Source organism: Manacus vitellinus, unplaced genomic scaffold (genome assembly GCF_001715985.3).
Source record: "Manacus vitellinus isolate BGI_N305 unplaced genomic scaffold, ASM171598v3 scaffold_7_pilon, whole genome shotgun sequence".
NCBI lineage: Eukaryota > Metazoa > Chordata > Aves > Passeriformes > Pipridae > Manacus > Manacus vitellinus.
In genome coordinates this window covers 11,637,749-11,650,508 of record NW_021940813.1, presented here as the reverse complement: position 1 = coordinate 11,650,508, position 12,760 = coordinate 11,637,749, and the positions used below count along the sequence as shown (strand labels likewise).

The 12,760-nt window shown below is 39.2% G+C and overlaps 1 protein-coding gene across 1 annotated transcript; it reads right to left on the bottom strand.

Moving 5' to 3' along the window:
- Positions 1 to 4,265: 4,265 nt before the first annotated feature.
- On the bottom strand, positions 4,266 to 12,591 carry EIF1AX (eukaryotic translation initiation factor 1A X-linked). Its single transcript, XM_018084372.2, has 7 exons — positions 12,527 to 12,591; positions 12,126 to 12,209; positions 10,300 to 10,403; positions 8,648 to 8,698; positions 7,363 to 7,444; positions 7,170 to 7,261; positions 4,266 to 5,607 (listed from the first exon to the last, which is right to left on the bottom strand). The coding sequence occupies exons 1-7, from the start codon at positions 12,564 to 12,566 to the stop codon at positions 5,602 to 5,604; spliced, it is 459 nt and encodes a 152-aa protein (XP_017939861.1). The 5' UTR covers positions 12,567 to 12,591; the 3' UTR covers positions 4,266 to 5,601.
- Positions 12,592 to 12,760: the final 169 nt, after the last annotated feature.

Here is a 12,760-nt window from a genome sequence, read left to right as displayed (position 1 = left end):
GGTTGGAAGTGGTATAAGCTGCTATGAAGGGGATGGAGCTGACAACCACAGTGAGATAGAGCTGCCCATTGCTTCTGACCCAGTCACCCAAGGGGAATACAGTAACGCTGGATGACGCACCAGTGGGTCTTAGGACATCTTTTAAGATGTTTTCAGCTAACAGGGCTGGCAGAACCAGATCTGAAGATCCATCTCTGTATATTCCCTCACAACCCACACAGTTACTTAGCACTGGCTAGTTCTGCCATGTTCAGCAAAGCTTAGGATCTGGCTGCACATTGTTATTTGCACCAGGGTCCCTGTGACTGAGCTGCTGTGACTCCCCCTGGTCAGCCACCTGCTGCAACAGTTGATTATTAACATCCCAGACATTCCAGAGCAACTTGGCAAGGCAAGTTGGCACAGTCGCTGTCCACTGGACAGGAAGGGGGCAAGGCATTCCACAGCTTTTAGCACTGCAGCTTCTCTATACATCTCCAGTTTCAGCAGTGAGCAGGGAAGATCTTTTCTTGAGTCAGGCAGCAAAAGAGTAAAATTCCTGTCAGCAACCTCATTTCTGCATCTTTCCCCACCCTCCACCACTGTCTACTACAGTTAGTTTCAAGGTCTTGTGAGTCAGTTTTTTCCTCAAGGCCTGTGCAGCTCTTGGCTTTCTTCCTGAAGCGTAGGGGCTAAACACAGTAACTGCAGAGTGTCCTGTCTCTGTCTTGAGGATTGTCACAAAGCTGAATCCTCCCTGACAGCTGGCACTGCAGATAGTGGAACGTATATAACCTACACAGTTCTGAGTGTCCCACAGGGTTCCTCCAGTATATCTGCTGCTCTTTGCTACATTTACTACAGCTGAGAACAGCAGTATCATCATCATATGTTGCTGCCACTGCCAGGCTTGCACCTCAGCCCATTACATGCTTCAATCAGCTGCCTTTTTAGGAAGAAGGCAACCTACTTGGAAAACCTTAAAAAAAACCCCTTCAAGTATTTCCATTGCTGGCAATACTTATTGCAGACACCAGGCACCTCCTGACATCCAGTGCAAGGAACTCTTTCTACCCACAGGTGAGGCAATCTGCTTGCTCTCATCTGTCAAGGTCTTGGTTTTTGGCTTGTCTGCTCCCTCCAGAGACCAAGCACACAAGGCCATTTAGCTGATCATCTTCCTCAGCTGGGAATAAAATTCGTTAACCATAAAGAAGAGTAGGGTTGATTAAGGAATATAGATGCTGCTGGCCACAGAAGAGACTCCTACACCATCACAGCTCAGACACACAAATACAAGCCACCTGCTTCTGCAAGAGGGAAGAATGGGTGCCTACAAAACACAGTGAGAGTGCTTCAGAGGAGAATCTACTGAGCAAGTGATGCAGTAATAGGCCCTTTATCTGTTACGAAGTCTCTGTCAGCTTCTGCTGAAGCTTTCCTTCCTTGAGTCAGCAGCCTGGATATAAATAAAATAAATATAAATAAAACTGCTGTACAAGGGTCCTCTCTGTCGACAAACATGTTGGAAAAAACATAAAGAAAAGCTAACTCACAGGTCAGATATCTGTGTATTTTTTGTCCCACTAGCATCTAACAGAAATCCTGAAAATGTAATTGGTGGAATTAAAACATCTGGATCCCAAGTGTGGCTCAGGAGCAACCACCCACTTACAAGTGAGAAACAAGTCTTTAGATGTTTCTGGTGGCTCCTTGCTGCTAGTACCTACTTCCTAGTTGGAATTACTCCATGAAGGTAAGGTTCAGTTTGCTCCTTTATTTGGTTGAGACTGCATTTTATAATCACAACATTGATCTCTGGCATGAAATCTGATGGGCAAGACAGAGCACAAACTATAACCTGAATTAATCAATGGGAACTCTGACTCCTGCTTGCTGTTATTCAAAATATAACGAAACAAAGGCATCCTCCCTACTTACATCTTCTCCCTCCTTCTTCAAAGGGAAGGGCAATCACAGCCTGAGAAACAAATTCTAAAGATTCATTTTTGTATCAAAATGAGAAAGCATTGCCAACAGCTACCTTCAGAAAAGCCAGCAATTGGCCTCAAGTTTAAAGAGACAAACTGCACTCAAGACTACTACAAGGTTATTTCAGATATGTCCCTCTTCCCACACATCTTCCAGAAAGCTACACTTATTTTAAGCCTTATTCTATAAAGTGGCCAAACTACCTATAGTATCCATAGATGAAAAGCTATGTTCGAGTCCTCCAGGAAACCATAGGATAACTCAAGTCCCTTGACATTCAAATTCAGGAACAGCAAACAATTATGGATTAGACTGGAGCCTGCTCAACAGCAGGAACAGCTGACACCTCAATTCACCCGAAGACAGGACTTACCTTACAGCCAGAGGGCCTCAGGAAGCAGCAGTCCCAGTAGATGTGCCACCAGTCCTGCCTGTTTATTGAGAAGACCCTGGTCAGCAGTACAGCTGGATAGCACATGGAACAACAGGGCACCCTCTGTCATCGGGCCATTTCCATCCATGGACATCGCTCAGAGTGCAGAGCGATCCCTGTGCCAGCCCCACCTCGACCAGGTTGCATCTGCACACTAATTTAGGTGTGTGTACGTATAATATGGCACCAAACATGCAACACGAATGGCTGTGCCATGCATCAGGATGGCAGTAGCACACAGTGCCACGGATGCGCTCGGTGGCACATACAGGGCACAGTCACATGACACAACGTATCAGCAGTAACAAGTAAATGGCCCAGAGCTCAACAATCATGGGTTACTAACTCCTCCTCTTGCAGAAGCAGAGAGGTTGTTTCTTTTGTTTAATCATTTATTTTTTTCGGTTACTGTATCTGGACTGTATCTGCTAAGGATTAGCACAGAAAAACATTAGGGCTGTCCAAGAAAATGCACAGCTGCCCCTACCACAAGATAAAGAGACAAAGAAGATTTGGAACAATGAATTAAAATAATTTTTCAAAATGTTAACCACAGAGAAAACCTCAAAGTGGGAAACAGAGAACACAAAGTTTATACTTTGGCTGCAAGAAAATAATTTTTGAATCTCTACTTTCAATTTTGCACTATACTTGAAAAGCCAGCAGCAGTTCCCAAAGTTAAACAAGAATTATTGAAAATGTATCTAGGAAATACTCTTACAGATGGAGCACCTTTCATGGCTTTAGGGTCAGCAGTTTTGCAATCTGCTACCTTGCAGCTGCTGTTCTTCCACTGTTGTCTGCATGGAGATGTGGGAAAGACAGCTACTTGTACTAACTGTTTTTCCAAAAAAAAGAGGTAAGAGGGACAATAAAAGGTTGCCTAGATTGGACTATGAAGGGAGCTTTAGCAGTGGATGAAGAAACAAGATGACCAAGTGTACTCAAGGAGGTAACAAAGCCCAGCACGTAAGCAGAAACCAGATGGTGTTGAGCCACAGTACTAATAAGAAATCACCAGTTAAATAGGAAATTTCCTTAAAACCTGCAAAGTTTAGGTTGAGCCAGACATGAGCCTGGGAGCAATAAAGATTGAGAGGAACCTCAGGACAAACCATAACCAATTCTGACAGGAACAGAGGTTCATCTCTGACCCACAGCTGAAGTCTCTGTCACACTGGAGGACTCTGGTACCAAACTATGGCTAACACAAGTGACAGTTCCCTAAGCAGCAGCACATACGTGTGTGTGGCTCCTTAGCACTGACCATGCACTTTGCATTCTTCCCACACACACAAGATTGGTTTTGGCGAGTATAATTTCCACAATATCTGTATCTTCAGTACACATTCACTGCAATTCAATCATTAACCTTTCCACTAGTACAACTGGAATAACAGATACCTTCTGCACTTCGATCTCAACATCAGTTTTGGGAGCTTTTAACCATTTTCAGAGGTTAAAAGCCTGCTTAATACGTTAAGGAAACCAGCGGGTGTGGGAATGGTTTATAAGCCTCATCTTGGAACATTACAGCATTTGTGTTCCTTCACAAGTGAAAGTGATAGGCATATAAAGACAATAAATTGATACTTAAAGATCAGTGGAGTAAGAATCCTGTACTGGTACTATCTTTTCCTCAGTATTTAGCAAGATTTTACAACAAATATTTAAAATCCATGAAACGTTTGGCAAAATTACTTATTACTAAGAAAATGTTACTCCTAGTGTAAGATACCAGATCCATGTTAGGAAAATAGATACTATAATGAAAGAAAAAAGTAAAAGGGAAGACATTTTCACAAAAGCTCTGTGTGTTTAAATCTCTTTAAAAATCACGTAAAGCAATGAGGCCACTCCATATTTAAAGCCATTTTGTTTTTATCTATTGGGGTAGTCACTTTACATCATACCAAAAAGACTGTATAAGGAATACAAGTGTCAAGAATCAGATCTTTATGGCACAAAAGGAAGTTTTCCATTAGCCTGCTTTCAAAGTTGTTAAATACATAATCGAAGACAAAGAAACTAAGGCTACCACAAAATAATATTTGCATGATGATGTTAGTCTTTATTCAGTTTCTCAACTGATTCCTCCAGTCTGAAGGTGGAGAAGAATCTTTCCAGTAGTTTGCTTCAGTGATTTATTCTGGATGAAAAGATTCTCTTCCTACTTTTGACACAGATTTATTTTCTCATTTATACTGTTACTCAACATTCACATAAGCTTTTATGTTGCACCTTACAATGTATGGAATTTCAGATTAAAATAAAACTCTACTCTTAACATAACCTTTTATATAATGTAAAAATATTCTACATGTTTACCATATCAAGAATGTTAGGCATTCACTTTGGGGAAAACCTGTTTTGCGTTATTTTTCAGTACAAACCCGACTGCGAACGTTTCGCATTCGCGTCCCGCTCGTCAGTCGGGTGCCACCCAGTGTTCATCGTCTGCAACTACAGCTCGGCCTCGGCACGAACCGCGGTTCCCAAAAACTGCGAATTTTGAGATGCTGCTCACTTTTTATCTTTCCTCCTCCCCTACCCCTCCCTCCACCGTGGAAAATTTACACCTTTGAAATAATGAGTGTTTTTAATTATCAAAATCAGTATAAAAATAGCAGCATGCTACTAGACATGAAAAGCAGATTGATCAAGCATTGTGAGTTTAAATGCAGATTTCTGCCTTCCTTTTATATTATCAAAATCTTTTTTAAAGGTAACATCAAGGCAAGGGGTATAAGGACAGACACTGCATAGTATGATTTGATACTAATCTGAACTGGGTATTTGTCTTTAATGATAATTACAGGGTAAACATTTTTTATTTCAAAATACAAGTTTAACTGGAATTGTAATGATGAAAGCAGAAGAGGGGAAAATGCAGTCTTTTACAGCCCATGTCACTGTATGTCACATCCAGAGGTAAAAGCTCTAATTGGTGAAGAGACAAAATATTTGTGGTGTGTCACTGAACCTTTGTGATAATCCAGCATTATCCATTTCTAAAGAAATATAAATACTTTAAAACAAACATTGAAAATAAATCCTTTTGATGTAACAAACTACACTCTTTACTGAGAATTTTCAGTCTTCTTAAAAGTAAGGGACTTCACCCAAAAAATAATTGAAGTATCAATGTAGAACAATCCTTGGAGGAAAAAAGTCGGAATGTAAACCTCTGTTCCAAATTAGATCTGAAAAGCAAAAACACCACACCATGTATTTAATGCAAGTGCATTTTTCATCAAGCAACTCTTTCTTAAAGTTACCTTTACAGTTCAACGGGAGTCTTCCTGAACTTAGTACATTGTGGTTTTGCCTCAGCTCATATCCTGTTTTCTTAACACTTATGTCCCCACAGCCCTGTGACAATACTCTGGTCATGCAGGTGAGCCATTCTGCACAACCACAGTATCTGCAATACAGTTATGCATCAACAGTACAGTCACAAATTAGCCTATGATTCTCAAAACCAAAAATAAAACCAAGTTTGAGGGTCAATTCCCTGAATTGACCTTCTAATCATTCTTATGACATAAAAAACAAAGAAAAGGTTCCACAGAGTTTTTCACCTGAACTATGACCTTGGAATCTGCACTTCATCCCAGGAATACCAGGCTGACACATTTTGTCTTTACATCTTTTCCTTTCTTAAAGCATATTATTTGCATAGCTGACAAAAGCTTAAAACCAATTATAGCTGCTCACTTAAATACGTTATTCCACACACAGATCCATTAGTTTGCAAATTTGTCCTACAGACCTATCACTTTGATGCCTTACAATAGTTTCATTATTAAAAGCATGCAATACTAGAAAGTTTTTCTTGCTTCAGTGAGCTAAATCTTCAGTAAGCTCAATCACTGGCAGGTCAAACGTCTGATGATTTTGATAGTTTTAAAATATTTGTTCTAATGAATCATAGACTGAGAACCTCAAAAAATCAAAATAATGTAAGTATTTTAAAAGAATTAACCATGTTATCAACTCAGAGAGAGAGGACTAAAAAGATGAAGAATTAAAACATAATAATATACTTAGAACAGTCTATCCAATTAACTCAGTGGCTCAGTAAGTTACTACTTATCCTCTCAGCCAGCTGACCTTGCACACATTCATCTCTCAACTGTAAATAAAGTGCATCATCTTAGAAAACATTGCACAGCAGATCCTACTTCTGCAATTTACTATAAAATCTGAATTATAGCAATTTTACTACTATAATTTCAGAGTGTGCATGGCCAGTTACTATGAAGTGATAAGCAGTAACACAAGTGATTGTGACAATCTATAAACTCAGGATTATGGTTAACTTTAGAAACTATTAAAATGCAGCTTTTTATAATCTTTATGTAAACAAAAACGGAGAACTAAAGCCTTTGTTTTTTAAAAACCACAAATGCCTTGATTATTTCTGCAGTTCTTATTAGACAGTAAGGTTGTTAAACCTACAGAAGAATTTGGGGATCAAACTTTGATTTTCCTTTAGGCATCTTCAGGGTAATGAGAAGATTGCTCTCCATGTGTGTTTTAACAGCATGTCACTAAGTATACTATGTGCTTAGAGGTCAACTAAGGAATGATTGTAGGAGAGGAGAGAGAACAGAAAGCTGCAATTCACCTCAGCACTTCCTGAAGCTGTCCCTATTCTAAACACCAATGTGTTATTTTACTGGCTATAAACCAAGGAACAACAGCTTATTGTCAAAGATGACAGTTTCAAGCATATGATACAAAATACACATTTACTACTTACATCATCAATATCTTCATCATCATCCCCAATATCATCAAACTGGATTTCATCATCATCTCCAGGACCAAATGTGTCTGTTTCATTGATTTTGGCTAAAAAGGAATTCAGAGAAGCTCAGGAGTGCACTGACACTAGATAGACTGAATACTCTTGTCCAATATGAACTTCCAATTTGAAGTGAAAAGGTTCTTACCATGTTCTGGAAGCTCCCCATATGCTTTCAGACTTCTGGCTTCATCTGCATTGTACTTTAGAATAACATCAGCCTTGTTATCCTATAAAAGAATTTATTAGAATTCATTAGTCATCTATGAAGCAAAAATAAATCTATTAACCTCAGCAGACTATGTTACTTACAACAACTATATTATTTACAGAGGAGTAACACCTATATTATTTATAGAAGAATATCTTGTTCCTCCTTCCCCTCCAGTTTCTTTAAATGTTAAGCAGAAAATCCTCATTTGTGGAATGTTTTCATTTCTTCTGGGCGGTAACTTAATTTTCTCCTATTAAAAGTAATTTATAAACTCATAGAATGGTTTGGGTTGGAAGGGGCCTTAAAGATCACCTAGTTCCAACCCCCCTGACATGGGCAGGCACACCTTCCACTAGACCAGGTTGCTCAATGTCCCATCCAGCCTGGCCTTGAACACTGCCAGGGGTGGTGCTCCACAACTTCTCTGGGCAACAAGAAGAGAATTTGAAACAATTGAGAACTTCTGAGAATTTGACAATTTGAGAAGTTCAGATTCATGCCTTTGAAATCAACCTTTCTTCAGAGATCACATGTAGTGAGGTGGTTGGTGGTCAATCAGAAAGTGCCAAACTGAAAAATTCCTAGTTTTAAGTACTTTAATACATACAGTAAGTGACAGTATCTTATAATGTTTTACAACTCTAATGCACATTTCAGAAGCAGGATTTATTTCAGCTGAAGACACAACACTAACATTCATGAAGGGCATTTACCTAATGAAAATCTGACAACTGTTTTCTATTACCCTTTATTTTAGGTAAAATTATGCTACTCCATATTTGGAAATTTAAGTACAAACTAATCACTGTCCAATTTACCTCTTAAGGTAAAAGCCTAAACATCAAGGTTCCAAAATTCTGATTACCAAAAATTATAATTATCAGAATAAAATGTTTAGTGTTTGACCCAATCTCCCTTTATATCACAGGATCCAAGCATCAAACAGCTACATTTAAAAAAAATAAGGTCAAGCCTGATGACAATAAGCACCTCCACTCACAAAGTCTCAGGGTGCAATTTAGAAGAACAAGTTGAACCAGAATTTGTCTACTCATTACAATCTTTCTGTAATACAAGGAAACTAAAAGTCATGATTTAGCATAACTAAATACAAATCCAAAGTTAGACAGGAATTTCCTCACAGCACCTGCTGCAGTTTAACATTAAATAAAGCTGCTTATAAGACACTCTGTACTGGCAAATTATACTGAATTTTTACCTGGTAGTCTCTTAAGCCAATCAATATAATATCAGATGTATTTATCCAAACCTGAACGAGAAAACATAAATCATGTTACAGAAATTCAACTTCTGTCATGTAACACAAGAAGCAAGCAGTACATTTATGTTTACTGAGACACATGAAATGTCACTACAGCCACCACCCTCACTTTCTAACCAGTAAGCTGGAAATATCCAACTTCATATTTTAACAGCAAAACTGAGGTCATAAAATACTCATAGTTACATTATTTTACATGTTATGGAGCTATTACAAGATAAATCAAACTTCTTTGAAGAGCTTCTGGCCAATGGGGTGGTTACTAAGCCTTAACTTCTGAGAAGGCAGAATTAATGCATCAAGCCACCACTCTGTGAATGGAGCTCCACAAGGGGAAAACTTAAAGCAAAACCTGATGAAGGGGGTGATGGACAAGCACAGTGAAGAGCAGAAGCAAATGAACACAACTGTTTCTAGAAACTGTGTTAATCAAAAGTCAGCAAAACAGGACATGCTAATTTAAATGCATACATCAGCTTTTGGAGCTGATTTTTTTGGAGATCAAACACATTTTCAGTTGAGATTTCCTTTCTTTTAGACATGAGGAATAGATAAATTATGCTTTCTGTAGCAAGAAATTAATTCTGCAGCACTCAGTGTTTATTTATGCACATTCTCCACCTTCAGCAGTTTATTGCAGGCAGCGGTAGCACTGCTCACACTGATACCAAGATATGTGCATTCAATGGTCTCCAAAAACCAGACAGGTGGAACAATCCAGAATGAAGACAGTGAATGTCTGAGAGGACCTCCTCTGTACCACACACCAGCAGAGGACAGGAAGCTGTAACATGTGACAAGGGCCAGAGGGGACACCATCCCTAGATGGCAAAGCTAAGAATGCAAACACATACACCTGACTGCCCCAAAGGTACAAATCTCTGCTGATCAGCTTTGCACAGAAGTATTTTGGGAGCTGTTGAAGTGGACAATGAAATGATGGCATCTGAGGTGCCTGTGGGAAGCTATAAAGAAACATTCCTGAACTGCCCTTATTGAACTACTCACAGATAAATCATCCTGTGTGAAGATGGTAATTATTCAGTTCCTCCACAGATCAAACTAAGTGGAGTCTCAAATCCTGATTCTTACTGGTCTTGGGAAATAGCACACAGAAAAGGTGGCTTGGGACAAGTCTCTTACACCTGTATTTTTTTATGTTGGGTGTCAATCTTCATGTTATAGAAGTTCTGCTGCTAAGCAAAGTGCTGATCTAGTATGAGACAGAACGTGGGTTTCTAAATAGTCATCAAGTTCTCCATCTACAATTAGGGAGCTTTTTATTATTTTATATACATATAAATTTCTATAATACGAAAACTATGATGTCATAAACAGCCAAAGCCCCTTCTCCTGAAGTACAAACATCCAAAGGCAGCCCTTCAACTACAAGCTTCACCCAAAGGCCAAACACTGCTTACTCTTGTGCTGGCAAGAGAAACAGAAACTAGTTTACTATCAAAAAAATATATTTAAGGTATTAAGTGCAGTAGAAATATTAACTTTTGTAATGAGCTATGTATGTAAGTTTTAACAATTACATAACATGCATAAAGTCACTGTTTTCTATTGCAATGCTTCAGAATTACCTTTTTTCTTAGCTTCCCTCTAATATGACATAACCTCTTCACACCATCAAAACATAATGCCTCCAGTCTTCCATTGCCTAACATCTTGATCACCTGGGCATATTCTAAAAGAGATGGTAACATAAAAAACATAGAATCATTTAGGTCAGAAAAGACTTGTACGATCAGCAAGTCCAACCCTTAACCCAGCACTGCTGAGTCTACCACTAAACCCCATCCCAAAGTGCCACAGAGCAAAACTTCTAAGCAACTCCAGCTTCATGATGCATCCAACAGCTTTTGCCATTGTAACCAAAATTTTTGTCAAAACATGAACAGCTGAGGGCAGCTTTGAGCAGCCACACAGGCTGCTGAATGTATCACAGTTTTTGTATTACTGTTAATATCAATATTTTCAAATACTACTCATTCTGGTTGCATCCATGCTTTTGTTCCCTCTGAAATGCTTACTTACAGATAATTTTCATAGCTACTGAGTCACACTCAGAGTTTGAAAGTTTATGACAGCATCACAGCACCTGTCCTGACAAAAATCTCGCTGCTGACAACTGCCAGACTTCAGCTGAAATCTATGAAGCATATCTCCAGTACCTACCCTCAATCTCTCAACATGTATTTCATCTCCTCCCTCACCAAGTTCCAGAAATTACAACTGGAGACCTTCACACACATTATTAAAGTTTGCAGCATAATGTATTACCATTTAACTATAAGGAATAAAACTTATATTATTATTATTATTATTATATGATGATAATGATGTTTGTAAGTTACAAAGTTAACATTAACTGACCACCCAAAATTGCCAGGAAAACAAACCTATCTATTAGCCAGAGCTGTATCTCAAAATTCTAAAACCTTTCCTTAGCACCAATCAGACAGTCCAACAAAACACATGAGACTATTCATAACTGAGAATAATTCGAGTAGATTTTGCTTGGGAGTTGAAAAGGATTTTAAGTTCCATAGGTGCATCAAAATCAACTCCTTTTTTGCTTACAGCCATTATAGATTATCAGAAATTCGTTCACTGTCACTTCTTTTACAGTGATATCAGTCAGGACTTTTCCCATGTTTCTGACAAACCAACTGATTATTTATTTGGTCACTAGGAAAGTACTCAGATTATGTGAGCAACCACAAGAGTGTGACACACGAGACAGGGCAAGTCAAAAGGGAGGTGAGCTCACTGTCACCACAAGGCAGGGCAGGGGGAAATGTAATCATCACCCTCCACTCCTATAGCTTCCTTAACCTGACAACAGCCTAGTAAGGACCTACCTATTGCTCCTGTTTTAATAGTTGCTGGACTTCCCAGCCCAGGAGCCAACTGAACCAAACCACGAGGGGACAGAACAGTGAGCTGAATGGTTCTGCCAGGTCAGACTTCAGGAGCTCATTGACGGATTCGAGAGACATCACAGTCAGTATAAAACAGAAAGTGGGACTGTGCATCCCAGAAACAATTACTGGCCACATCTGCTAAACCAGCTGCTCACAGCCCCTCACCAAAAGCTACTCAAGGGGTTTCTAGGGGATGCTTATGTGCTGTTTTACACAGAGCATCACAGTGAGGTCCCGGAGAGGCAAGCTTCATCCTTAAGTTGTGGAGCTATTTAAAATTTCCCTTTTCCTACTTTCTCCTACACCCAATATGTCATTTAGAATTCAAATACAACCCCAATAAGAACACCTCTCTTCACTCAATAACAGTTACTTCACCTTTCTCAGTCATCCAGATGTTTTGTGTATCAACTTCCATTATATGTCATTTATAGTATGTTACTGAAAACAATCACACTGCCATACTACAGTTAAAAACTCACCTTGCCCATCTTCTTTGAACACCAGTTCTCTTTTTTCTGATTCATTCTCATTCTTACCTCGTCGCCTGTTTTTACCTCCTTTGCCTAAATTAAAAGAGGGAGGAGGAAAAAGCATGTGTTACTGTCTCTGAGTACAGTGAATACAATATTCAGACTTATGGAGATTTTTCTGTGCTTGTTCTCTATATGGCTATTTCAAGTATCCTATCCAGATCTAGATTTTTTTTGCCTACTTTTAACATTTGTAGGTCTAAATTTTTAGCTGAGTAGTTACATAGTAATTAAAATATTAGAGTTTCCACTGTACAAGATGTCCTGACTGCTCTGGAGTGACAGCAGCCTTCAACAAAGATTCCACAAGATGGCCATTTCCAGCTTCTGTGATCCCTGCCACCACATACCTCCTACACAATGGTGGGATAACCTGGCGCACGTAACCATCACGGAGCAGATGAATAACCTGAGTTACCGAGGTGCTAAAATCCCTGAAACACTCAAGGAGAAGCTAATGCTCCAGGTGTAGCTGCTGTTTGTAAAAGGCACACACGTGGCGATAGCATTAGATGCTCTTCACGAAGACGTCTACAAGAGCAGCTCATGCTTCCCTTCCCCCGCTGAAAACCTGTCGTTCCCTT